Below are 27,255 nucleotides of genomic sequence, written 5' to 3'. Positions count from 1 at the left end.
CCAGCCGGTGGTGAAGTGGGCTGAGGAGACAGGACCCCACGGCTGTCCTAATGTCACTAAGGAACCTTAGGGCTCCCTGGATGCTGGACTGTCCAGGATCCCTGACCTAGAGGGACTGGAAGTCACACTGATGAGGAGGAGGCCTCAGTGGAGCCACCTGCTGGTCTGTGAGAGAAGTGTACTGCGGGCTCTCGCAAACCACTAACTCTACCAGGCCTAGGAATTGAGTGGGGGCTGGAGGGAGGGGCCGCTGATGCTGACCAAAAGATACTGGGTCAGCTTCATAGATCAGGTAGCAACGAAGTGAAAGCTGGACCAATTTAAAGGAGTTTGACCAGTGGAGATAATGGGAGGAGGGCCTGCTAGAGGAGGGGCAGCGTGAACTAAGGCACAGAGAAAGGAACAGAGCAAGCCCGGTTGGGGAGTTGCAGGTGACCCCCATGGCTGCAGTGCTGGGTGCTTACAGCGATGCTCCTAGGTGGGGCAGCTTGGCAAGGCCTTGAATGCCCAACTGAACATGATGGCTTTGATCCTGTTGGAGCCGGGAGCCATGGCAGGTTCTTGAGCAGAGGAGTAGGTTCCTCAAAGCTGCACTCAGGGGAGCCTCCCAGGGCCGAGGGAGCAGGTACTAGCAAGGGGCTCCCCCATGTTTCCTCCCGCCAGGTTTCCAGGTGCGTCCTGCCTGCAGCCAGGTCTACAGCTTCTTCCACTGCGCAGACCCTTCCGCCTCTCGGCTCGAGCCACTGCTGGAGCCCAACTTCCACCTGGTGCCGCCCGTCAGTGTGCCCCGCTACCAGAGGTTCCCACTGGGCGACGGACAGTCCCTCCTCCTCGGTAGGCTCTCAGGGGTGTGAGAGAGTGTGCTGAGCCAGAGGCTGGCTCCCAGCCCGGCAGCACTCAGAGCCGCCTTCTGATCTATCCCCTCCACGCTGTCAGCTGATGGAATGACTAGACCCAACTGAGCAGGGTCTGTGTGCTCTTGGGATAGAGGAGAACAAGCAAACAGCTGATTCATCCGCCTTCTGATCAGCCCACCTGTGCAAACACCTGCTCTGTAGGAGGCATCTTGGGTCTCAGAGACCCAGGCTCTGCCGGCCAAGCTCCTATAGCCAGAGCCAACAAACGACTGGAGCTGTCAGGCCTGATTAAAAGTCTAAGAATCCAGCTGAGTACTATGGCCCAGTGCCCAGCCTGGACTCTGCAGGTGCAGACCAGGGAGTATCTCATCCTGCTAGGCTTCGTGGAAGAGGGGGCCTTCGACCAAGGCATTTGGACAGGTGGAGAAGGGCTGGAGAATGGGGGTTGGGGAACCTTCTAGGTGGAAGGAGCAAGGGCAGGTGGGTTTAGGGGAGGGCTCTTGGGCTCCGAGTGAGCAGGGCATGGACTGGGGTGAGGTCAAGGGGAGACCTGGAATGGACAGTCAGGGGCTTGAAATCAGAGCCTTGGCTCCACACCCTAGAGCCTGTTCTGAGGTTGGGGCCAGATGTGGGGAGACTTCTGTGCATGTGGCTCATTCAAGATTAAAACCCAGCTCCCGCCCACCCCGTTTCAATGGAAGCTTAATTTCCAAAGCTTTGTCAGGAGCTCCCATAGAGAGAAGAGGCTCTAAAACCTCCCTCCCACACCGTAAAATCGGTCCCTCTTTGGCCGGCACATCTCCCCGCCCACAGAGAGTGCCCTAGTTCCCAGGCTTGGGTCCCCATTCACTTCCAAGCTCAGCCAGCGTCCTCTGTGGCTCATGAGAGAAGTTTGATACAAGAGCACATGGTTAATGATCACCCCATGACCTCAGCTGGTGCTTTGGGGGGCACTCTCCCAGAGGTGTCCTCCGCAGCTTTATTGGGGGTAGGTGTGATGGTTGGGATCCTGACTTGTGCCTGCATAACCCACGACTTAGAGGACGTGAAACTCAACAACACACTATGGTGGAGTCCTGTCAGGTCCCAGGGGGATGAGAGGTGCAGGTTGCCTGTTGGGTGGGTGAGTGAGCAGGGCCAAGGCTGGGTCTTCACTGAGCACCCCGCCTCTTGCCCTGCACAGGGCTGGCACAGCATGGGCGGCTCTATTGAGACATACTATGCAACCTTGACCACGAAATTTTCCTTCCAGCTGACGCCCTGCACACCCACAGCTCCCTCTTCCTGGAGAGTAGCTCTCCGGGTAGCCCACCGCTTCTGGATGCCCCCGTCTCACCCTCTCAGGCCCCGAGGTCCCAGGGCCCAGCACGGAAGATGAGCCAGGGCAGCTCCCACAGCGAGAGCTCAGAGTCCTCAGACAGCCTGGCACCCATGGGTGCCTCCCGCAGTGAGTGAGGGTCTTCTGGGGCCTGCTTGGGTTCAGGGGAGAGGGACCTTCCTCTGGGTGGCTGCTGGTCCACTGCCAGGGCTGCTGGGGGCAAGCCTCAGGTGGGGAAGAGGGGTAAAGGAAATCTAGATGGAACTCTGACCTCGGAGAGAACTGTTTGACCTCTGACCCTGTACAGGACCCTGACTTCTGACCTTGAACTGAGCCATGACCTCTCCAGGCACAGACTGAGCTCTGACCTCAGCCAGAGCCTTAATACCAACATTCAGTTTTCCCACTGGGAGCCCCTGCTGCCCAGCAGCCCTGGGGTAATAATACTGTGGACATCTCCAGGGGTCCCCTTTCCTGGGGACCAATATGCAGCCCATTTCCCAGAGCACATTGTAAGCTGGGTGCTCTAACTCCAAACTTGTGCCCTGGTGGCATGTCTACCGCTGGGTCTGTGTAACAGGGACCCACACTGCCCCTTGGGCCACAGCCCTGGGCAGGCCCTCTGTCCTCACCTTCCTCTCGGCCCCGCAGTCACGGTCAAGTGGTGGGGCACCAAGCGCATTGACTATGCCCTGTACTGCCCGGAAGTCCTCACAGCCTTCCCCACTGTGGCGCTGCCCCACCTCTTCCATGCCAGCTACTGGGAGTCCACGGACGTGGTGGCCTTCATCCTGAGACAGGTACCTGCCCCTGCCCGGGCCCTGCTCATGGGGCCCCTCTGAAGGGTCCCGCCCTTCTATGTCTGGAGAAGAGGCTTACCCTGCAGGCCGCACTGGGCGTTGGGAAAGGCATCGGAACACTCAGCCAAGTGGGGGTGACACAGTCAGACAATGGGTTTCATAAAGAGCACTGGCTTCTGGCTAATGGTATGGTACTTTCTAGAAAATTAAAAAGATACTACATAGGAGAATATACCCGTGTTTTGACTTGGAGACCGCAGTCACAAATGCCTGCTCTCCTGTGGGTCTCAGTGTTCTTCTCTGTAACAGAGAAGGTGGAGCAGAGAGGCCAGTAACGGAGGCAGAGGCTGGCAGGAAGGATGTGGGGAGGTGGGGGCAGGTCGGATCACGGGCAGCCTCCATGGCCAAGGTCAGGAGTTGATTTTATGCTGGGTCCAGTGAGAAGCCATTGCAAGGTTTTGAGCAAGGGAGAGATAGCAACTGAATTGCATTTTTAGTAGAAGCCCTGCTACTGTTTGCAGGGGCAGCGGGTGGAGGGAAGAGAAAGCATGAGGCCCTTTAGGAGCCCAGCCTTCAAGATGAGGACTTGGGCTAGGATGCTGGGTGTCAAGGTTCTGAGGAGCAGCTGCATTTGAGTCGTGCTGACCGGACTTGCTGTCCTCTGGGCTGTGAGGGAAAGAGGGGAGGCCAGGGGGTCCTGTTTTCCACTTGAATATCTACAGGGTTGCTATTCCCTAGGGTTAGGGAAGAGCAGGGATGGGGTGAGGTGGGGAAACAGAATCTTGGCTCTGGACCTGGGAAGGTGCCTGTTAGATGTTGGGAAGGAAGGTGAGTAGAGAGTCTGGAGCTTAGGGAAGAGGTGAGGCATAGAGATAAAAATGCGGGGTCATCAGAGCTTGGGTGGCATTTAAAACCAGTGAAGGGTACAGTGCTCTGGTTTTGACACCAGTTCCAATGTGTGGTTTGTTCCGCACACCAAGCGGTTCTCTGACACCAGCTGGTATCATACAATTCCACTGAATTCCGACACTATCTACCTGGAAATAGCTCAGATACCCCAGGGAAAGGATTCAGTCTCACAAGTCTAACGCCACCCCCCCTTCAGATGCCAATCACAAGGCCAAGTTGTCACCCGGACTTCTGACCAACTGGCTGTAGCTCAGAGGTTCCAATGCCTCCTCCTTGTGTTCGATTACTTTGCTAAAGTGGCTCACAGAAATCAGAGGAACATTTTACATACTAGTTTAGTCATTTATTATAAAAAGATACAACTCAGGAAGAGCCAGATGGAAGAGATGCATGGGACAGGATATGGGGACAGGTGTGTGTGCAAAAGTTCTCCAGGGATGTTACTCTTCCCAGATCCCCATGTGCTCTCCAAGCTGGAAGCTCTGCGAACCCCATTTTTTATGGAGGTTTCATTACATAGACATGATTGATTACATCATTGGCCATTGATGTTTGATCCAACCTCTAGCCCCTCTTCCGTCCCTGGAGGTCAGGGGTTGGGGCTGAAAGTGAAAACCCTCGATTCACATGGTTGGTTCCCCTGGCAACCAGGCCCCCAAAGTCACCTCACCAACATAGCAAGAGGTACCTTTGTCACTCTCCTCACTTAGGAAATTAGAAGGGCTTTAGGAGCTCTGTGCCATAAATGGGGGATGAAGACCAAATATATACTTCTTATGATAAATCACAACACCACAGATACGAAGGAGTTTCTATTAGATGGAGAAGTTCCGGGGTGAGTCCTGCAGCTCCATGGGGCAGAGAGGAGGAACAACCAAAGGAGATGGGACAGGAGAGGGCACCCTCTGAGGTTGGAGGAGAACCAAGAGAGGAGTGGACCTCTGAGTTGGGCAGGATGGAAATGACAGTGCCTTGGCAAGAATGGCTTCCGTGGACTGATGGGGACAGAAGCCGGACTGGAGTGGGTGGAGGGGAGGAGGCAAGTGGGGCAGGGGAGACAGGGCATAGGGTAAGTCATTTGTGGAATGTTCGTGTAAGGGACAGCAGAGAAGTGCGTGGTCATTGGAGGGGCACCGGGGTCCTAGGGAGAGTCTTTTTTTTTTTTTTTTTTACGATGGGCACGATTACAGTGTGTTTCGATGCAAAGGAGAATGATCCTAGGGACTAATGATTCAGGGACTAATCAGTGACGCAGCATGGCAAGGGAGAGCTGTGGGAGCATGTTCTTGAGTGGGTGGGAGGGGCTGGGATCAGGGCTCCAGCTGGCCTGAGGTGAGGGTCACCCACCGTGACAGGAGGGAAGGCAGAGAATGGGCACAGACACAGGTAGCTGCTAGGTTTGGGCAGGGAGGGCAGAGGCTGCTCCTAGACCACAGCATTTGCTAGACAGTGATCTGACCCCCCTCACCCTCCACCCCATCCCTCCACCCTCCTGTCAGGACAGGCAGGCAGGGAGATGGGTCCGGGGGCCTCCAACTTCCTGCGCGTTCCAAGCTGGGAAGTGGGGAGGCCTGGAGGAGGGCCTGCTGGCCACAAGCCAGTGGGCCCTGACACCCTGGGAAGGAGGGAGAGGGGCTGAGGCCACCTGACCTGGAGCCCCGCTTGGCTGTATGTCAGGTGATGCGCTATGAGAGCGTGAATGTCAAGGAGAGCGCTGGCTTGGATCCTGCAGCCCTGAGCCCCGCGAATTCCCGGGAGAAGTGGCTTCGTAAGAGGACCCAGGTCAAGCTGCGGGTATGTGCTTGTTGGAGCCCCATGCTAGTTGGGATGTGGCCTCAGGGAGGTGGGGTTGTCCCGGGGGCTGTTGGCACCCGCATGGCAGTTAAGGCCTTTGATTTGCCCCTCAGAGCTGAGCGCCCACGCAGTCTGGGCTTCGCGCTCAGATGAGGCCCATGGCTCTGCAGGGGGTGGGGTGGGGGGCGAGGTGTATGTGAGATGGGAGTACTGGTTCCTGGCGGCCTGGCTCCAGAGGAGCCAGGGCATGGGGATGGTGAGCAGATGCCAATTATGGAGCAAAAATGCCAGGCCTCTGTACATGCGGCTATGAATCAGAGAGAGTCCTGTCCGTGATCACAGGGCTTGCAGTCTGATTCACCTGGTGTGGTGTTTGCCGTGAGAGAGGGAGGCACAGATTAGGAAGACGATGTAGAGAAGGATTGCAGGGCAGGCCATGCCCGGCTTTCATGAAGAGTCACCTTTATAGGGTATTGAAGTTTGAATAGGAGTTTGGTATGTATACCTTCATTCATTTACTCAGCAAACAATCATCAGTGCCTACTGTGTCCCAGGCCCTCTGCTAGCGAGCGGAGAATAGGGATTTACAGATACAGACTGTGCAATGGGGGACACTTGCAGTCTGGTGAGAAGATCAGACATGGACCCCACAAACAATCCTCAAAGGTAGAAGGTGATTAATGCTCCATGAATTGACTTTTTTTGGTAAGCGTCTTATTGAGATATAACTCAAACATCATACTATTCACCTGCTTAAACTATACAATTTAATGGATTTTCGTGTATTCACAGATGTGTGCAACCAAAATCACAGTCAATTTTAGACTATTTCCATCACCTCAAAAAGAAACCCCTTTCCATTTAGCTATCGTCCCCATCCCAATTCCCCCCAACCGTAAGCAATTAATAACCTACTTTTTATCTCTATAAATTTGCCAATTCTAGACATCTCGTGTAAATGGAACCACACAGTGTATTATCTTTTGTGTTTGGTTTCTTTCACCTTGTATAATGTTTTCAAGTTTTATCCATATTGTATCATGTGTCAGTACTTCATTCCTTTTCATGGCTGAATAATATTCCACTGTATGGATATACCACATTGTGTTTATACATTCATTAGTTGTTGGACATTTGGGTTGTTTCTACATTTTGTCTACTGCAAATAATGCTGCTATAGATATTTGTTTATAAGTTTTTGTGTGGACATACATATGTTTTCATTTCTTCTGGACATATACCCAGGAGTGGAATTACTGGATCAAACATTAACCCTAGTTTCATTGTTTGAGGAACTGGCAAGTTTTTCTAAAGCAGCAAGCATCGTTTTACGTTTTACGTTGCCCCCAGCAGTGTATGAGGGTTCCAATTTTTCCACCTCCTTGCCAGCACTTGTTACTTTCTGTCTTTTTGATTCTATCATCCTAGTGAGCATGAAGGAATACCTCATTGTGGTTTTAATTTGCATTTCCCTGAGGACTAGTGATGTCGAGCATCTTTCCCTGTGTTTGTTTCCATGAATCAACTCTTCCCTCTCCAGTATTGCTATCAGGGGGCTTATGTCCGACACGTGATGGAGTATCTCCAGGGCAGGTTTCATGACTGGTTCCTCTCTGTGTGCCCACAGCCCAGTTTAGGGATTAATGCAGATGAGATGACTGCAAATGTTTGTTGAATTGAACTACAAGGGGAATTGAGAGGAGGTAGAGGCCACAGGGGAATCTAAGCAGGGCTTTTTGGAGGGGACAAAGTTGCGTCAGGTCAGAGTGGATGGGCTGGAATGTGAGGGCAGAGGGCCAGTGATGGCTGTAGAGTGGGGGGCCCAACTCTTTGTAGACTTGAAAGCCACTGCAGACACTGGCCTGCAAAGACCAGAGGGACTTTGAAGGGGGACAGCAGGCGACAAGACTGTTAATGTTGCCAGGCAAGGCTTTGATGCTGAGTGCAGGATTTGGACTTCATTTGGAGGGCACTGGGTGTTAACAGATCTGTGTTTTATAAAGATGATGGATCTGCCACAGGGTCTGTTTTCTGAATAAGGCTCTTCATTAAGCAGCTATTAGCGGAGTCCAGGCGAGAGGCAACACGGGTGTGGGGAGAGATACCACGTGGGCAATTCTGTAATGGGAGGGGGACTCGGGGGTTAAAGCTGGGCTGGGTGCGGTGGGTGGTTGGGCCAATGGAGGCCTTGGTGCTGGGGAATGAATTGAAATGAGAAGTGAAGAAGGATGGGGACGTTGGGATGCTCACAGATAAAATGATGCGATGGCCACAATGGCTGCAGAATCATCTGCGGTAGGATAGGGGTGGGCACTCAGCAAGGGAAGAGGGACATCAGAGTGGCTATGAGCTGGTATGCGGAGGAACTGGTGCTGGGCACACAAGGCTTCGTTACCCTGCTCTCTCTACGCTTACACTCTTGAAACCTCGCGCTAAGATAGCCATGGTAAGTGGCTGTCGGATGTGAGCCGTGATGTGGAAGGAAGAAGCAAAGGTGACTGGCAGTTTCCAGCCTAGGAAACGAGAGGGATGACAGATGGTGTGGACTGGCGGTTCCTCGGGGCCGTGGGGGAGAATCAAGAGCAGAGAACACAACACACTTCTACAGGAACCCTACTGCTCCTTGGAGACAGCGTCAGGGCTAAGGGTCTGTTTTTCTCATGGGTTCCAGGGGAACATGTCTCCGAAACTCTAATGGGAGTTCATAGGAAGGCATGATTTGGCAGGTCCACATCCTTCCAGCCAGTCCTAGGGACAGTGTAATAGAAATGCAAGGTCCAGCCCCGCTTGCAAAGGCTGAGCTGGTTTCTGTCCTTCCAGAACGTCACTGCTAATCACCGGGCCAACGATGTGATTGCTGCTGAAGATGGCCCCCAGGTCCTGGTGGGGCGATTCATGTACGGGCCCCTTGACATGGTGGCTCTGACAGGAGAAAAGGTATGGAGGCTGGGCCATCCCCTCCTTGGCTGGCTGCATGTGCACCAGCTGCCTTGTGGTGCCACATGGCACATGGGGCGAGGGCTCTGGGAGGGCTAAGCTGGGAGACACTTGCCCTGCCGGGGCAGGTCAGAGAGGGCAAGCGAGGAGCAAGGGATGAACTTGAGGTGTCTGAGAGGCTCGAGTGGCTGCAGTGGAGACAGAGAGGATGACTGGAGCCAGGACGCTAAGTCCTGGAGCCTGCTGTCTTGGTAGAGAGTTCCGTGGCCCAGCCCCCAAGAAAGTCTGCAGCCCCCCAGCCTTCAGTGAGTCTCCTGGCCCCTTTGCTGCCTGCAGGTAGACATCCTGGTGATGGCAGAGCCGTCCTCGGGCCACTGGGTGCACCTGGACACAGAGATCACCAACAGCAGTGGCCGAATCACCTACAGCGTGCCGCGGCCCCGACGCCTGGGCGTCGGTGTGTACCCTGTGAAGATGGTCGTCAGGTGAGACCCCGGGGACATTCTCGTGGTGGTTTCGCCCATTTTCATGACCCTTCCAGCCAGACCTGTCCGGAAGACAGGGTCCTCGGGGTGCTCTCCTTTGGTCCTCATCCCTGTCTGTGAGGAGAGAGCAAAATGGACGAGGTCATCACCCAGATTGTCCTTGACCGTGCCGCCAGACTGACCCCTGGCCTCAGGCTAACACCTGGCCCTGAGCAAACAGCTGACCACAGGTAGTACCTTTCAGGGGCGATCAGACCTGTGCGATGAGCTACCTCACGGTGCTGCCCCGCGGCATGGAGTGCGTGGTGTTCAGCATTGATGGGTCCTTCGCGGCCAGCGTGTCTATCATGGGAAGTGACCCCAAGGTCCGGCCAGGGGCAGTGGATGTTGTGCGGTGAGTGCTACTTCCCTGCAATGGACCTGTTTCCCCCATGCTGCCACCACCAGGGCGGGAGCCAGCAGACCTGGGCCTGGGGGAGGTGGGTATGTTTTTTCTTTTTAGTTTCCTCTAGGAATCTCACTGGTCTCTGGGCCAGGACTGGGAAGTCCTGGCTTTACCTCCAATATTAATTTACTGAACGTCCTTGAGAAACTCCCTGCCACTTTCTAGACCCCAGTTCCTCCTTCCCGGCCCCCCTCCCTCCATTTATTCTAACACTGTCTGAGGATTCTCTGCAGTGAATCAAGCCTGGTCTCTCACATTCTGACCCTAGTCAGGATAAAATCGCTGTGTTCTGATGATCTCTTGCTGTGTAACAAATGGCTCCAAACTTAGCAGCTTAAAATAATAATTTATTATTCTGTCTCATGTGTCTACGGATTGAGAGGTGCTGCTGGAAGGTTCTTTTACGGGGTCTCTCTAGCAATTGCAGTCAGATGGTGGTCTGGGCTAGGGGTCATCCAAAGGCTCCACTGGTTGGTTTTCAGGAGGGATGGCCTGTGAATGCTGGGTCTCTCCTTCTGTCTCTCCGTGTGGCCGCTCCATGTGGCTACCCCGGGAAGTCTCAGACTATTCAGGTTTTCTACAGGGTGGCCAGCTTCCCCTGGTTTCTAGAGACCCAGGTGGAAGCTGCAAGCCTTCCTATGACCCAGACTTGGGAGTCACAGTGTCCTGTGCGCTGTATTCTATTGGTTATAAGCTAGTTGCAGGATTAGCCCAGATTCAAGGGGAAGGAACCACATAAAGGTGTGAACACTGGGACACATGGCTCCCTGGAGGGCCATCTCTAGAGACTAGCTAACACACAGTGCTAAGTGTGAGATGAGAGCTATTCCAGCTGATTGGAGAAAGCAGAGCAGTCTTTCTGGGAGACGTGGCATTTAAGATAGCTCCTGAAGGATGTATGTATGTATATTTTCAATCCATGCCACGGTACAAATATTAGCAAATGAACAAAGGCCAAAAAAAAAAAAAAGATTTTGATTTTGATAGGCCAAGAAGGAGGAATCAAGGTGACAAGGACAGGAAAGAGCAGAGCATGTGTGGGAAACAGGTGCGACAAGTTCAGGGTCGTTGGATTTTGGAAGCAGATGAGGACAGAGCGGGAGGTATGGTTAGAAACACAGCCTCTCAGGGCTATCTTATTGCTACGAGGAGTGCAAAAGGGTTTTGCCAACAGAAAAGCAAAAGAGCTACCACTTTAGTCCCTCCCGCCCTCCTGGCCTCCCTCCACCCTTGCCTCCCTCCACCCTTTCCTAAGCCAGGTCTGTGCTGGGCACTGGTGCAGGGAGAGAGCCTAGTAGGAGGCATCTCACAGTTCCGTGGGGAAGATAAGTCATGGGCCTGAGAAACTGATCTGGGACTCCACGTGGTCAGAACCCCAAGAGTGGAACAGACCTGGGGCCCTGGGAGTTCCTGGGGTGGGGGTAGGGACTATCCTGCCTCACCCCAGCAGCAGTGATGGCTTTCAGGAGAGAAGACTAACCTGGCTCGGGGGCTCCTAGGAAACTGCTGACCTCATCCTGCCCACAGGCCCTGTGGGAACAGGTCCTGGACAGGCTCCGTCTTATCTCAGGGGTCAGCTTCCGCCTTGTAAGGCTGGGTCGTTTATTCCCGTTATAACATCTTCTCCAAACGGCCTCCCGAGGCAGCATCCCACAGCTGGGAAGGGGAGGCTGTAGGCCTGCCTCTCTGGGGATCCATCTGGTGCTCTTGCCTCCTTCCCGTGCTACTCTCCAGGTACTTATCAGAAGCTGCTTTTTGTCATCGCAGATCACTGAACCCCACCTTAGAATTAACCAGAATCCTGGAGGTGACACCTGGGCCTGTGCATTGTTACAAAACCTCCCCAAATCTCTCAGAGTTGGTTTCTAGGTTTGGAAACCTCCAATCTATAGTAGCCAGTGGGTGGCTGGTGCCACAAAAGCTCCCAAATAGGTGTGGGCTTATCTGACCTCTTACAACCAGGATAACATGTGAAGTCACCTGTGAGGGCAGAGAAAAGAGGCTGATTCTGCCTGGGAAGCAGGGAAGGCAACCTGGAGGAGGAGGGCCTGGAAAGACGGGAGGGTGGAAACATAAGGAGATGGAGCCATGAAAGCAGTCTAGGGGTGGGGTCTGCAGCAGTAGAGCACAGGGCTGGTCTGGGGCAGCCAAGCAGCTCCATGTGACTGGAGGGAGGGCAGGCTCAAGGCCACAGCATGGAGGGCCACTAGTGCAGAGACGGCTTGTGACCTCAGAGAACTAGGGAGCCAGGAATGGCTTTAGGCAAAGGAATAATAGGGTTAGATTTGCGATTTACAGACATCACCAGGGAAACAACTGTAGGGATCACAGCATGCTGTAGGCACGTTTGGGAGTAATTAATTTCATCCTTAGGGATGACCTGTGCAGTAGTTGCTATTATCATTCCCATTTTACAGATGGGGAAACTGAAACCCTGAGGGTTAAATAACCTGCCCGAGGTTGCATGCACAAGTTAGATTGGAGTGAGAGGATTGGAGGCAAAGAGTCCTCCCAGGAGGTTCTTGTAGTGGCCCAGGTAAGAGATGGGGCCTGAGCTAAAGCTGAGAAGTGGATTAAAATGAGAGTGTGGAGTAAAAATCCTGCCTGGTGGAATGAAAGGTCAACTCACTGATTAGAGGAGCAGAGGGAGCAGGAGTGGGGGGGTCAGTTGGCTGTGGGCATGCGGTACCTATGATCCAACCAGATGTCCAGGACTCACAGGGCTTAACAGGGAATGTGGATTTGGGGTCCCGCTGGGAGCAGCCGCTCTGGCTTCTCAGGAGGGCAGCAGGTGGGGAGGCTACTGGGGGCTGGGATTGGGCTGGACCCTGTCACGCTGTCTCGCCAGACACTGGCAGGACCTGGGCTACATGATCCTGTACATCACGGGGCGGCCGGACATGCAGAAGCAGCGGGTGGTGTCGTGGCTGTCCCAGCACAACTTCCCACAGGGCATGATCTTCTTCTCGGACGGGCTGGTACACGACCCGCTGCGGCAAAAGACCATCTTCCTCCGCAACCTTGTGCAGGAGGTGAGTGTCCGGCCCTGAGGGGGGCCTTCGGCCTGGGAGGGGATGAGGCCTCCAGGACCCTCCTCTATACTCCTCCCCTCCTCCCTCAACCCAGTGAGGCCTCATCCATGTACCCCACCATCTTCCACTGCACAAGCGATGCCCCGTTTACCAAGCACATTCACGGTGATCTGACCGGGTCCTTTCATAGCCCTGTGAGATGGTACTATTGTCCTCAGTGACAGGTGAGAGAGGCGAGGCTCACTGACTTGCTAAGATCTCAGAGTCAGACTTTCATCCTTTATCTCCTGGCTTTCAGGCCTACACGCTGGTTTCTGCATTTGGTTATTCATTCAACGGACACCTAAGTACCTATTGAGTTCCTTACCCTGTCCTAGTTCTGGGGGCCACACAGAGACAAACAGAATATGAGACATGCTCTCCAGAGCTTTGACCTAGAGCTGCAGTTTGGTTCTCTCAGTGTGTTCCCAGGACCCTCAGTACTCCACCCACGGGAGCTTGTTAGAAATGCAGATTCTCTGTCCCTCCCCTCCCACCAGATTTACTGAATCAGAAACTCTGGGGCGGGGCTCAGCAATCTGTGTTTTAACAAACCCTCCAGGGGATTCTGATGCTTACAAAATTTTGAGGACGCCTGACCTAGAGCAAGGGTCGACAAACTATGGCCCAGGGGCTCTCTCTGGCCCGTGGCCTGCTTTTATATGACCCGTGAGCTGCGCATCATTTATATACTTTTAAATGGTTGACTGAAAAATCAAAAGAAGAATACTATTTCCTGACACGTGGAAGCTATATGAAACTCAAGTTTCAGTGTCCATAAATAAAATTTCGTTGGAACACAACACATTTGCTTTGTGTTGTCTATGGCTGCTTTTGGCTACAACGGAACCGTGGAGTAGTGGCCACAGAGTGCAAAGCCTGAAATATTTACTATCTGGTCTTTCATATAAAAAGTCTGCCAATCCCTGATCTACAGGAAAAAAAGACATGTAAGTTGACAATTTACTGGTAGATAATTAGAAAAGGCCTATTGGCAAACTGAGGAGAAAAGACTGGGGAAGCCAGAGAAGGCTTCTAGGAGGTGGTGGAAGCTTTTGAGCTGAGTTTTGAAGCATGAGTATGAGTTTGTCAGATAGCACGAGAACCAGCATATGCAAAGGCACTGAGGTATGAAAGAGTCTGAGACAATTTCAGAGCTGCAGGCGTCCGGCACAGGAGTGAGTGCAGGGTTAGACCAAGGTCAAGTGGGAGCTGAGGCCCTGGAGGTCATCAGGCACCTGGGCTTGGTAGGCCTTGAAAAACTTGGAAACCAGGCAACGACCATGAACTCTGCTGAGATCAGTGGGAAGCCATGGAAGAGCTTAAAGCAGGGAGTGGCAGTATAAAGATCCTTCTGTTGGCTGTGTGGGGAACAGATGGGTAGGAGATATGAGAGGCAGAGAAGTCAATTAGGAAGCTGTTGCCCAAACAAGAGACAGGAAGACCGGAATCCAGGTGGTGGCCACGGATGGAGAAAAAGGCATGGGTGGATCAGGAGGTAGAATTGTCAGGACTCAGTGATGGTTGGATGGAAGGGGTGAGGAGTGCTCAGATGTCCTTCTTGAGTGGCCAGGAGGGACGGAGGTGCTTCTAACCAGATCGTGGTGTCCATGGAGCCAGAGCTTGCATCTATTTTGTCACCAATATATCTCTGGCGTCTGAGGCGATGATGGCACACTTCAGGCACTCCATAAATGTTAGTAGAATCAATGAGTGAATGAATGAAATGAGAGGGGACACAGAAGAGGACCGGGCTGGAAGAAGATGAGCTCATTGGTGGATGCATTGAGACAAGGATAGGCACGGGACACAAGGCATGTCAGCCCCAGCTGAAGCAGGTCAGTGAAGCCATGGGAGGGGGTGAGAAAAAGCTGTGCTGCGCCCTCTGAGAGCAGGAAGAGAAGCCAGGAGAGGAACCAGAGAGAGCCAGGTGGGGAGGGAGTCAGCAGAGAGAAGCCTCCTGGTGTCAGGGAAGAGAGGGTTTCAAGGAGAGAGCATCCTTCTTGTGAAGGAGTGTGGTTTGGTAAGAAATGTCCTCATGGTGAAAACTGGGCGCTGATGACCTCAGTGAGGAAGGGACACCTCAGAGACTCAAGGGGGCAGAAGCAGTGGGGTGAGGAGCAGAGAAGGTGGGTCTTGGCTTCGATGGGTAGTGCAGATGGGAGTGGACTCGCTGGATTGAAGTTGTAGGAGTGAGCTGGCGTATATCAGGAGGTGGGCCAGGGTGGGACAAAGCGGCTGCTCCTTCCTTTGAGCTACAGGCAGGTTGGCAATAAGCCAACGAATGAGGAGAGGGGCCAATGGGCTGAGGAAACCCTCTCTTTGGTTCGACACCCAAGACAAAGTCACCTGCAGGACTGTGTAGAAGCTTAGGGAGGGAAGTAAAAATTGGGAGACTTTTTTTGGGGGGTGGGTGGTAGAACAGAAAGAATATGCGGGGTCAGAGCTGCGTGGTTTTGTGTTTCTCCGGCAGCTCTCAGAAGCTAGCATATTCTCATAGAAATGGAGAAGGTGGGTATGAAGAAATTCCAGGCTGAGGTGTGGCCAGGCGGGTGTGGGAGGAAGATGAAGGGTCAGAGAATCCAAGGTGGAGCCCAGAGAACACAGGGAGGCTACAGGGAGCCCAGGCAGGGCGAAGAGGGCCTGAGGCAGGAGGGGTGTCCAGAGAATGAAGGTGTGCGTGAGGCTGGAAAGGCTGTCAGAAACCTGGAGGGAAGGAGCGGGTCAGCATGGGAACGCAGACATTCCGAGTTCACAGAGGGCAGTTCTGGGTTCAGTCCTGGAGGTGACCGCCACTGACCTTAAAGAAGCCAAGACATGGAGAGAGAGGCTCAGGTGGTTGGCGGCTCATCCACAGGGACAGGAAGTCATCCCGGTGATGGTGGGCCTTAGGGGAAGGAAAGCTGTGGCCTGCAACCCAAAGCCTCCAGTGAACTTGGAGGGAGGGTGGGGTGGGAGAAAAGAAGGTGACATTCATGAGCGGCTCAACGGGAGGAGCCATGGGGTGGCGAGCACCTCAAAGGTGGGGATGGTTCAATCCCGGTGGGGTGGGTGGCAAATCTGCACGTGGCCCTGCAGTGAGGAGGAGCGGGGCACTTCTTTTAATTGGAATGAGGCTTCTGGAGAGAACATCAGACCCGCCAGCACCAGCGAGTGGCCAAATGGTGTGCCATAGTCTGGTGCGGTGTGGCTGGCACAGGGTCAGAGGCCAGACAGAACTGGCTGCAGTTCTGGCCCTCAATTTCCTTGTCCACAAACAAAGGAGCTTTGCCAGTTGTTACGTAACCTATGCATAGTGCTGACCGAGTGGGGTCAGTGAATCATGAGCTTGTGACTTTACCAGCAAAAGCCCTGTATCAGGCCTGGGTGCAGGGTGGGGGCTGGCAGGGGAGGCTGCTGCAAGGTGGACCCATGGCTTGGAGTCCATCGGTGTGCAGAGAAAGGGTGCCCCCGGCAAGGGCTCCCGGGGAGGTCTAGGAATCCTTTGGGGAGCGGTTTGATAGGGCCTCCTCTCCCTCCATGAGCTGCCCTGTGTTTCAGTGTTTCATCAAAATCAGCGCCGCCTATGGCTCCACAAAGGACATCTCTGTCTACAGTGTGCTGGGCCTGCCACCCTCCCAGATCTTCATTGTGGGACGGCCCACCAAGAAGTACCAGACCCAGTGCCAGGTGAGGGGCGGCCGGGCCAGGGCTGGGGGCTGGGGGGGATGGAGGGGCAAAATGGTAGCAGGGAGGAGGTGGTTCATTCCTTTGTTCATTCCTTCATTTGCTCATTTATTCATTCATTCATTGAACAAATATTACTGGGCACTTGCCTCTGACCAGGCCCTGTGTTGGGAGCAGGGGAGGTTCCCCGGTGGAACTGGATGTCATGCCACTCAGTCTAGTGGGGAGATGGGAAAATTTGCAGACAATAACAGTGCAGAGTGGCAAGAGCCACAATGAAAGACGGGGAGACAGAGACTTGTAGGGCCCCAGCCAGGAGCAGCTAAGCTGTACTCGGGGCAAGGCTGGTTTTCAGGTGTTTGAAGGAATTGTCCAGGAAAAGCCTGAGGCTGGAGGAACATTTGTGACAGAGGCAGAAGCAAAAGTAAAAGGTCAGGAGATGACAGAGAATATGTACATTCTGGGAACTGCAAGTGACTCAGCTTGGCTGAGTGTGACGTGGGAGGGAGGGGACGGGAGGGGGGCTGGAGTGGCAGTGCTTCTCTGTGGTCCGCGTGCCGTGCTGAGTTGGGACTTGAACTCTTCACAGTGAGTTTGTGATTCAGAGAGCTCCCTCAGGCTGCAGGTGGAAGGCAGATGGAGGAGAGGGAGGAAAGCCGAGGCAGGGGGTGGTAGGGAGGAGAGAAGCCAGGGGGTCTCAGAGACATTTCTAGGCACGATGGATTGGATTTGATAATGAGCAGATCAGATTTGCGGCATGAAGGAAGGGGAAAGCCAAGGAAGGTGCCCATGTCTAGCTCGGTAGGTAACTGGGTGCCATTATTGGAATGAGAAGCAGGTGTTAGGAGCACATTGAAGGGACGGTGATCTCCTTTGGGGGCATGTTGAGTGTGAGGTGTCTGATGCTGACTGGCAAGTGGACAGTCCCAAGACAGAGGGACCTCAGCGTGGGGACAGTAGAGCAATGCTGATCTCAAACTCTACATGCACACACGGACCACGTGGGAATCTGGTTTAAATGCAGATTCGGATTCTGTGGGCCTCTGGTGGGGCCTGAGATTCCACCTAACAAGGGTCCAGGGACCACACTTTGAGTAGCAAACTGAGGACACCGTGGGGGGATTGGCAAGAACAGTAGCTGTGGGGGGTCAGAAAATGACACTGTTGGGAGGTGGATGATGGGAGAGACATATTTGGGGATTTTAGTGTAAGTGACTAAGATGGGAGTTTCGTCCCCATCAAGAACCTACAGTACTCTCTCCAGTGACCCTCACGGACAGATAGAAGCGCTCAGTTGTCCAAAGCAGGATGGGAGCCTTGACCGGTAATGAGCTTGTCTGTGGCACCTGCAGAGCTTCCCGGTTTCCGGAATTCTATGGAGAAGCCGGAGACCTCGTGGTCGGGTGTTGGCGGGGTAGGAGGATGTTGGGGGGGGGGCAGGACAAGGGGCCTGCCCTGCGGGCCTAACGCCTGCGCCCTCCGCAGTTCCTGAGTGAAGGCTACGCCGCGCACCTGGCCGCCCTGGAAGCCAGCCACCGCTCGCGCCCCAAGAAGAACAATTCGCGCATGATCCTGCGCAAGGGCAGCTTCGGCCTGCACGCGCAGCCCGACTTCCTGCGGAAGCGCAACCACCTGCGTAGGACCATGTCGGTGCAGCAGCCGGACCCCCCCGCCAACCCCAAACCCGAGAGGGCGCAGAGCCAGCCTGAGTCTGACAAGGACCATGAGCGGTCGCTGCCCGCGCTCAGCTGGGCGCGTGGGCCCCCCAAGTTTGAGTCGGTGCCCTGAGGGCTGGCCTATGCGCGGAGCAGGGGGGCCCTACCAGGCTGCCTGCGGGGACCAGAGCGCTGCCTTCTCCCCGACACAGGCCTTTTCCTGCTTTTTTCCTCCTGTGTCCGTCCAGCGGTGTCCGACCACAAGGGGGAGGGACTCTGCCTGGCCTTGGGGACTCCCTAGGCTGCCAGGGGGTGCGATCCAGGGTCTCGGTGCCGCTGCTGCCGCCTCCCCCGTGCCTGCGACTTCAAGCCCAGGTCAGGGTTGATGTCTGTTTAATCCTGGGGGCAGGCATGCCGGAGCTGGAGTAGTTGACGAAGTCGACCATCTTTCTGAGTTCCTGAGGCTCCGGCAGCAATGCTAGGCAGGCCCGGAAGGGAGAAGCCCCCAGACCAGCGGTAGACAGTCGCTGGCAGGTACAGCTCCTTGGCTGTCTGGTGGAGGGGCACAGTAGCTTTTGTGCCTGCCCTCCCTGTGACATTCTGGGTTACCATCTTGAGCCTGGCTCTCTTATAGCAAAGTGGCCACTTTTGGGGAGTGCGAGGATGTCCCCTGGGCTCCTCCTATGTTCAGACGTCTGTCCATAGCCCTTGGGGGCAGGGTCTGGTGCTGACAGCCTGTCCTCCTGCAGCTGTTCACATCCCCCTTCTTGTCCTCTGTATCGTCACCATTCTCCCGTGGCAGTTGAGGACAGTTGTTCCTCTTCCCAGAGTCCTGCCTAGTGCCCTTCCAGGTGTGGCGTTGGCCTTGGGCTCTGGCTGAACTGGGCTGGCTCTGAGCCCTTTGAGCCAGTTGTTTGCCCTCTCTGGGCCCTGCCTTCCTTATGTAACTGAGGGATCTCAATTGCACCAACTTGAGATTGGTGCGAGTTTTTGACTCCTCGGCTGTCCCGTATTTCTGCCCCCTGTGGCTTTTCAGGCCTAAGACTCCCTCCGAGTGCTCAGTGATCTCTACCGTCCCTATAGTCTGAGAGGGGGCGCTTGTGGACCAGGGGGAAGCAGCTGGTGCCCCACCACTTCAAAGGAAGCCCCTGGAGGTGCAGGGTGGGGCGTAGGGGTCCCTGCTCCATGGAGAGATTTGCTTTGCACTGATGCCCAAACTCAGTGTCCCAGGGACAGAGACATTTTCTCAGAGGGCACTGATCTGACTGCTCCTCCCCAGCTCTGCCCGGACTGATTTCTTCCTTTGGGCTCCTGAAAGGTGTAGAGCTGAGATCCCAGAGCTCTGGGGGTTCATGTAGTTTTGGCTCAAACTGTTGTATTCTCTTCCCTTCCCCCACCCCTTAGCTTGGTTTGGTGCCCAAGACTTCCTCCTGGGTCATGCGCTGAGGTTGGCAGGGTGTGGCTTTCCTGGGGCCCCTCAAAGCCTGCACAGGCCTTCGTGCTGCTGGGTCCCTGGCCTGAGCATTGGTCTCTTGCACTTTCCCCCTGCTCTCTGGCTCAGGCTCACACCCACCATGGGGGGCGGCCAGGGCTTGCCTCTGAGCCCCCTGTGGGCTGCCCCTGAGGCTGATCCAGCTCTTTCAGCTAGGGCTCTGTGTCAGGGGCCAGGCTGTCCCCGAGCCCAGACAAATGTATGCACAGCAGGCACCTGTGTCAGCTCAGTGTCGCTTCTGCTCATTGTCTACCTCTTGCACTTCCCATGTGGCCAGTGTCCTCCCGACCGCAGCTGCTGGTAGGGGCGTGTGGCACCACCCGCGTATGGGGCACCCTGCGGGGGCTGGAGGGGTCCAGGCTCCCAGCCCCCACCCTTGCTCCCTCTACTAGAAACGTGTCTTCTCCAGTCTGCCAGCTCCGGCCGCATCCGCTCCACCTGTCTCCCAGCTCTGTGCTCCACTTTCAGCCCTGCATATGCATTTAAACAGCACTGAGCTGCTGGCAAGTCTGCTGGGGAGGGGTGATCACCCTCAGCTTCCTCTCTGGGCCTGCCTCCTGGCGGTTCACATCCCCTCTCACATGTCATCTTTCACGGCTCTCCATGACGTACCGGCTCATGTGGCATAACCGCCTCAACCCTAATCCCTTCCTTCCCAAAATACACCCTGAGTTAAACTTGGGCAGAGTTAGTCTGATTCTGACACTCTACCGTCTCCTTTTTGGAGAAGCCACTGACATATTACTTTCCAATGATAAAATAATTATCATGGGATACTTGTCCCCAAGTTCGATTCCCTCTGCCCTTTCTGAGAACCACAGGCTTGGAGCTGGCAGGACCTGGAGGGAATTTGGAGTCCACCTGAGCAGGGTTCTGTGGTTCTGGGGGACGGAACTGGGATGCCAGCCCCAGCAGGAGTGCCACCACCCCTTCCTTTCCAGAGCTCCGGATTGGGGCTCTGACGATTCACACTGAGATGCTGAAGGTGTACAGTGAGATATTGTGAGCACATGCTCTAGGAGCTTTAGTTGGTGTGTGACTGACTGTATGTGTGGTTCTGTGTAGTGACCTGCCTCAGACAATGAAGGTTTCAGTAATGCTTTCCTAGCAACTCTGTAACCAATATGCACTTTCTCTAGTAGTGGTTTGTTCAATTTTGTCTGTCCAGTTACATGGGAGAAAAACAAAGAACCAAGTCGTGTTGTTCTATGGAGGGGGGCCGCTGCCTTTCCCCGAGTAGTTCTGTGACCCATGTCCGGCTGTTTTCTAGAAAATCCTTCCAGCTTCCGGTGTGCTTGCTCCTCGGGAGCTGGAAACAGATCTTCCCGCCTGACCAAAGCTCCCTGTTTCTCATGTGGCATGTTTGTTCTTTCCAGTCTGGTGGCTGTCCTGACAGAGGGCCTGCCTGCCGCCTTCCTCTACTTTTGCCCTGTTGGGGGTTCAGGGTGCACCCGTAGCTGGGGCCTGCTTTTCTGGCGTCATGGGTTTTTTGTGTTTTTTTTTTTCCTAAAGTGCTCGACTCCTCCCTTACACTCTGCAAAATATTTTTTTAAAAAAGGAGACGTTTCATGCATTTGGATGAATGGGCCTCCCGCCTGGATGCGGGGCCAGAGAAAACAAACATGTTTGAACCCCAGTATTTCAGAGACTACTGGGGGAGGGGAGGCTCTCTGAAAGAGGGGAGGCTGGGTCTCATGGCTTTTAAACAAACTCCTTTTACCACTCTGGAGCCCATCCCCACATCCAGAAGTGTCCTGCAGACAAAATATGTCACCAGTTTTTAAATGAAAGCTGGACTGGAGACGGAGTCCGGAGGTGACATGGTTTTGCATGGGCACTCTCCCACCTAGCCCAGGAGCGGCCCTGCCCGGGAGGGGTGCCCTGACTGAGAAGAGGCCGCGCAGCTGACCCCGCCTTAAACTTTCCTGCGGAATCCTGGGGGTTTGGGTGCCCAGTGCTCTGACACCTATTCTCTTTGGCTCAGCCAAAAGAAAAGTCACCGCCCTCCTTCTGCTTCCTCTGGGCTTGGGGGAAACTTTCTTAAAAATCATAGTTCGGGTTAAGTCTAAGCACTTAGGCCTGGTCTGGGTCCTGTGCTCCTTGCTGAGGAACCAACAGAGTGGTCGGGAGAAATATCAGTGGGATACCACACTTGTTGGGACAAGGAGAGGCAGGTGACACCAAAGAGGGGCAGGCCAGGAGGGCAGCTCACTCATGGGGACCCCCACCCCCGGATCCTGCTGTCCTTTTCTATTTGTTTACTTGGTGGTGGCAGCCTGTCTGATCTCGTCCGTGGTCTGACTGTTCCTAAGTGTGTTAACTCTCAGTATTATCTGTGGTGGATGGTTCTGTGGTGAAAAAGGTTTATTATATTCCTCATGGCTGCCTTGTACAAAATCCGTTAGAAAAGAACATGTAAAATATCAGATTTCTAACAAGACAAAAACAGCATTACGGAGTTAAAAGATTTTTACAACTGGTCTTGATTTTGATGTGAGCTGGTTTTTAACTCTCTAACGTTGTCACTTAAATAAAAACCTTATTTGCCTTTACAATGTGCTTTGCTCTGAAAGAAGCTGAGACAACTTTCCCGTTGCCCCTGTTCTCCCTGAGCTGGGGGGGCAGACTGACTCAGAGTGGGGGTGCGTGCGGGGAACAAAACCTGGCGCCAAACCGCAGACCTGTGGCTCAGAGGGTCATGGGAGACGGCGGTGATAGAGAAGAGATGTCAGATACAGAAAGGGAGTCTTTATTATGAAAAGCAACGTTATCTAGGTAAGTTACACACCAGTTTCTTTCTAATAAAATGACAAAGCAGATTTCTTAAATAATTTACGAAGGGCAGAATTGCTGCTGAGCAGTGCCCCCCACCCCTGCACACCCACAGTGCCCTGTGCTGAGAATATAAATAGGGACTTGTGGACCCAGGGTCTCAGAGCCTGGAAATCCCTCCCATTGCTTTTTCCAGAGCAGAGACGGGAGCTGGTTCTCAAGAGCCTCGGCACTTGGCAACACAGTGGGTGACTTCCTGCAGACCCCACGGGTCAGTGCTCTCAGGTATGTTCTGCAGCCTGCGCTTCATGTTGCAAATGAGGCAACGACAAGGCTCAAGGGTGGGGAGTGTTTCAAAGCCCACGAGGGGAGGATGCACAATGCTCCCACCCCTCCCAGGTCCTCCTGAGTCACCCTCGGGCTGTGGCAGGCAGTCACTGGCAGGTTCAGATGTAGCTGGAGCAGGAGAGCAGAGGCCCAGAGCAGCCCCGACCCGGGTCCTTGTTGGCAGCGGACCAGGGGCACGTCCGACTCCTAGGGGCTTCTTCCAGGAACTCGTGGGGCGGCACCGATCCTGGGCGTGGGGACGTGGGGGTCAGGGAGGGCTTGTTCCTGTAAGACAGAGCTCCCTTCGTGCACATCACTGTGCTCGAGCAGGGGAGGTATGCAAACTGTAGCCTCCCAGCAAAAGGAGCCGGAAGGTGGCTGTAGCTATGTGGGGCCGTTTGTGATGGGGTCCGTTTGTGTGCTCCGTTTGTGATGGGGTCAGTGAGGTCAGCAGCTCTGGCTCCGCGCCCGTGGGAAGGCTGCACACTTACTACTTTGCAGGGCCCATCCGTTCTGCAGGTTTTTCCAGGAAAGATTCAGTTCTTTAACATGTCTCCAAATATGCGTATGTGCTCATGCAGGAGGGGGAGGAGGAGTGGGAGGACACTGAGAAAGACGCTCGGGAGGAGGGCATTACCTGAAGGGCACTATCCTCAGTCACGAAGGAGGGAAACAGTCATGTCGCTGCTAGAGATGGGAAAGCAGGAGAGACAGATGCCACTGGGGGCTGCAGGCTCTGAGGGCCCCTCCCAGCCGGGACTAGACAAGACCAGACGTGGCTACATTGTGGTAAGGTGGCCCACTCGGCATATACTCAGAACTGGCAGGGGCCCACCTAAGAGCCCAGCAAAGCCAAGAACAAATGGCCCCAAGTTAGGGCAGCTCCAGACCCAGGCCCTGCTCACAAGATGGGGTTCTGAGCAGAGATCTGCACAGCAGCCGTGCAACTTTTCCCTGTTCCATGGGCAGGTAGGGCATAGAGGAGCCATGGGGAGTGTTAGAGGGAGGGCAGTTCTTTCAGGAATCAGGTACCCAGCCTGGTGAGATTCCAGGTGATGGACAAACGTGGGGGCCCAAGGCCCAGGGGGCCATGGAAATCCAGGGTACATCCTTAATCACCACCCCAATCTAGGTCTTTCATTCCCTAATGTTGCAGAAGAGGAGACCGAGGCTCAGAGAAGAGGAGGGGCTGGCCATGGTCACACAGGGGGCCAGAGCCAGACCCAGAACCAGAGTCCTGCCTAAAAGATGGCATGACTCCAGGGGGGCCCTCCCGGCCATTTCGCGTTGAAGCATGGGATGCCAACTCACCTCTCTTCAGCCGTAATAGCCTCATCCAGCTCTTGGGACAGCTTCTGGAGATGCTGGATTCCTGCCCCCACAGGCTCCAGGTCACTGTCAGACTCACTGAAGGGAAGGAAAAGTCGCAGGCACCAGTGACTAGTTGGAAACCTGTGGCTGGAGCCCCTCCCAACCCAGCACTGCAGCCTGGGGCCAGTAGGGTCTGGTCATCACCCGAGACCCTCACTCCAGGAAGTGACATCAGAGTGACTTGGAGCTGCTGGCAGAGAACAGATGGATCAAGGCTCATGAGACCAAAGTGAAGGGCAGGTGATCTTGCAAAACAAAGCCCTGCTCTTCCCGCTTGAGTCTCAGCCTCCAGATGGCTTCAAATATGGCTTTTGGGCTCACCTCTTCCTTTTACAGATAGGGAAACTAAGGCTCCAAAGGACTTTCCCAGATCCCCAACTCGTGGGGGACAGAGCTGGGTCAGCATACAGACGTGATTAAGCTTAGGGTGCCCCTGGCTCTAGGGAGCCCCAGGAGGGGCTCAGAAGCCTCTGGGGCCCATTAGTATTTTGGAGGCAAGGCTCTCTTCCACTTGCCTGGGGGAGCAGAGGGGCTCTGCAGAGGAGTAGGGGCTCTGGAAGGCGGCCTCCCTCCTGGACCGCCGAAGTGGGTGGGCCCGTGAGCCCCTCTGAGTGGAGTGGTGGTGACGTTCCCTCTCCCAGGGGCCCAGGGTTGAGCGGGCAGGGGCAGTTCCAGACAGGCGGGTGCTCCTCTGGTTCAGACTACGAGCTGGCACGCTACTGCCCTTCTGTGCCTCTCTCTTCCTCCTTCTGGCTTTCACCTGGGTCTCTACCAGCCACTTGGTGCCACTTTGGCAGGATTCCTGGATTCGCTGAGATAAGTACATGGAAAAAAGAGCACAGATAAGCCAAGGGTGAGCCACCCCAATCTCCAAGCCATACCTCTGACCCCTCCACTTTTCAGCCTGTCCTACACGCACAGGTAGCTGTTAGTCTCAAGGGTGAGGGATGTAGGTGATACTCTATGACATGGGTCCACTGTAGGGACCCCGCTCAGAGCTCCCAGACATGAGTGCAGTGGTCAGCAGAAGAACCACTGGCTTATAGAACCTCTATTTGCCTAAGTCCAAACCCTTTCAGATCACAGATTGACCCAGGGACTCAAGGGCAAAGCCTACCCCCCAAGACACAGTGAGATAACCTATTTCCCTGCCTCTGGTCTCACTCCCTCTAATCCATCCTCCACTGGTGCACAGAGATCCTTCTCAAGAGCAGTTCTGATCAATACCCTTCTATTGCTCCTCGTTACTCACAGGATCAAGACCTAATTCTTGTGTCTTTCACACCAGCTGGGGGATGAACGTGAAGGCTCTTCCTCAGCTAGACTGTCTTTGCCTTGGCAAACCAGAGTCCAGAGCTTAGAGCCAGCTCGAGTTACATTTGGTGAGTTATGTGACCTTGGGCAGGCTACCTTGTTTCATGTCTGATCCCTGGGAATAACACAGTCCTAGGGCTCTTCCAGACAAGGATTAACATTTGGTTCAGAGACCTCTCTGTAAAGCGTTCAGAAACAGCTTTTCCCATCTCACATCTTCAGAGTCCCAATCAGACACCAAGGGGAACCTCCTCCCACCCCCAGTTCTCTCCTCGGAGGTCTATTCACTCTCCTGGCCTCTGTCCTTTCTAGGGGAGACTCCGCACATCTCCAACTCCAGGTTAGAAAACACATCGATCTGGAAGGCCCGCAGGCATCTCACACCCAACATACGTGACATCTTCCTGCCCACACATCTCATCTGTCCCCAAACCCTCTCAAATCTACCGTCCAAGTAACTCTTGAAGTTGTTCCCTCCTCTGCAAGGCCAGACCCCCAGGGAGAATGTTACTAATCCCTTTTCCTTCAAGTAGCTAAAGAACAAGTTCTAATATGCCAATCGAACCTGATTCCCACTGTTGTAAATTCTTCCCACTGGCTCTTGGGACCATCTAAACACCTTCAGCACACGGGACCCGTCTTTTACTGCCTCACCTTGCTCTCTGTCCTCATGCCACACCCAGACTAAGCTCTCTCCATCCCTCTTTAGCATCCTGCTGCCCCTCAGCTCCGGGTCTGGACTCACACTACTTCACCTGCCGTATACACTCCTCATTCCTCCCCTTTCCTGTGTGAATTCCGTGGATTCACCTCCTCTGGAAAGCTTCACCAACTAAACTTGTTTCTGGTTTCCCCCCACCGTTAGCCGCTTGCTTGCAACTTCCCATCACAATACAGCTCTACCATCTTATGTTGTGAGGATGTTTCTTCCATGACACTGTTTTCATTCACTCACTTAACTATGTGTTGAGCACCTACTAAGTGCCAGGAACTACTTGGGGTGCTGGGAACACAACAATGAGCAAATTGAAGGCATTGTCTTCGTGGAGTCAATATTCTTGGGGGCTCCTTGGGGCAGCAGTTGTCTGGCACCAAGGAAGCTCGCCATACCTGGACGTGGTCAGCATTACCTGGGACATGGCACCAAAGGCATTTTTAGCTGAGTGAGCTGCAGCCTGGAGGCCCTGCTGCCCTGGCTCTGGGGTTTTCAGGCGTTTCCAGGAGGGGCCTGCCCCCAGGTTGAGGCTGACTGCTCTCAGGGGCAGCCTCCGTTGGAACTCTCTGCAGAGGGAGCCCAGGGTCCCGCTGGAGGTCTCCAGATGGCCAACAGCAGGCTGCAGCACCTCGCTCTCCTCCAGCTGCTCCCGGTCCTGGAGAGATCTCCTGCGCATGGAGACCCGCACAGCTGGCCATCGAGAGGCCATCTGCCTGGCCAAGAGTCTGTTCCGCTCACCAGCCCCTGGGGATGGCAAAAGGCAGGTCAGCAAGGCATCCGGCATCCCATTCCCAGGCTCCACAGAGACCCTGGGTATGAGGGAAGGGATGGGATGGAGGCTCATGCCGTGGGGTGGAGGCACTTGGCAACGGTGGCTGTGGAGAGGAGGGAGTTTCCTGAAAGGGAGGTCAGCGAGGCCCAGAAGAGGGCAGAGGCTGAACAAGGCCAGTCAGCATTTCCTGGCTGCAAGTGTCTAAAACAGCTGTCTTTTCACCTCAGCCTCCTCTCCGCTGTCGCCTGAAGCAGGGAGGGAGGGAGGGTCAGGAGCGGCCCTCGTCAAGCCTCAGCATTGGGCCCCGGGCTCGACGACCTGTGGCTCTTTGACAAATTCGCCCTGAGTCAACGCGCTCCTGCCCAGACCCCGACCGGCTGACAAGACCCCCCGATTTCCACTTTGCAATACCCAGACACCCCACCAGCGTGCCCGTCCTAACTAGACCTCCACGCTTCCCCAGGGGCCCACGTCCCTTCAGAACAGAAGCCCCACAACGCCCCGGCCCGCACTCACCCAACAGCCCCCACGTAGAACAGAAGCCGAGCACATATG

The 27,255-nt window shown here is 54.6% G+C and overlaps 2 protein-coding genes across 6 annotated transcripts in view; one reads left to right on the top strand and one right to left on the bottom strand.

Annotated features, from left to right (window-relative positions):
* Positions 1-21,980, top strand: part of PITPNM3 (PITPNM family member 3) — an 86,946-nt gene extending 64,966 nt beyond the window's left edge. For both annotated transcript variants that reach the window (XM_033091007.1, XM_033091008.1), the window contains 10 exons: positions 664-834; positions 2,110-2,304; positions 2,827-2,975; positions 5,562-5,678; positions 8,499-8,615; positions 8,952-9,100; positions 9,345-9,494; positions 12,394-12,577; positions 16,157-16,285; positions 17,768-21,980. In XM_033091007.1, coding sequence (XP_032946898.1) covers positions 664-834; positions 2,110-2,304; positions 2,827-2,975; positions 5,562-5,678; positions 8,499-8,615; positions 8,952-9,100; positions 9,345-9,494; positions 12,394-12,577; positions 16,157-16,285; positions 17,768-18,070 — 1,664 coding nt within the window. In that variant the 3' untranslated portion in view covers positions 18,071-21,980. The remainder of the gene's footprint in view (positions 1-663; positions 835-2,109; positions 2,305-2,826; positions 2,976-5,561; positions 5,679-8,498; positions 8,616-8,951; positions 9,101-9,344; positions 9,495-12,393; positions 12,578-16,156; positions 16,286-17,767) is intronic.
* Positions 21,981-22,214: 234 nt separating this feature from the next.
* Positions 22,215-27,255, bottom strand: PIMREG (PICALM interacting mitotic regulator). Of its 4 annotated transcripts, none has more exons than XM_033090972.1 (6): positions 27,217-27,255; positions 26,344-26,672; positions 24,415-24,710; positions 23,840-23,935; positions 23,166-23,215; positions 22,215-23,041 (listed from the first exon to the last, which is right to left on the bottom strand). In XM_033090972.1, the coding sequence occupies exons 2-5, from the start codon at positions 26,635-26,637 to the stop codon at positions 23,182-23,184; spliced, it is 720 nt and encodes a 239-aa protein (XP_032946863.1). In that variant the 5' UTR covers positions 26,638-26,672; positions 27,217-27,255; the 3' UTR covers positions 22,215-23,041; positions 23,166-23,181. The 4 variants fall into 4 exon arrangements, with proteins under 4 accessions (XP_032946863.1, XP_032946862.1, XP_032946864.1 ...); XM_033090971.1 differs by having other exon boundaries at positions 22,215-22,844; XM_033090973.1 differs by having other exon boundaries at positions 22,215-22,813.

This window comes from Rhinolophus ferrumequinum, chromosome 21 (assembly GCF_004115265.2).
Source record: "Rhinolophus ferrumequinum isolate MPI-CBG mRhiFer1 chromosome 21, mRhiFer1_v1.p, whole genome shotgun sequence".
In the NCBI taxonomy this organism is placed as follows: domain Eukaryota; kingdom Metazoa; phylum Chordata; class Mammalia; order Chiroptera; family Rhinolophidae; genus Rhinolophus; species Rhinolophus ferrumequinum.
The sequence above is the reverse complement of the archived record's forward strand: the minus strand, read 5'-3'. Positions and strand labels throughout refer to the sequence as shown.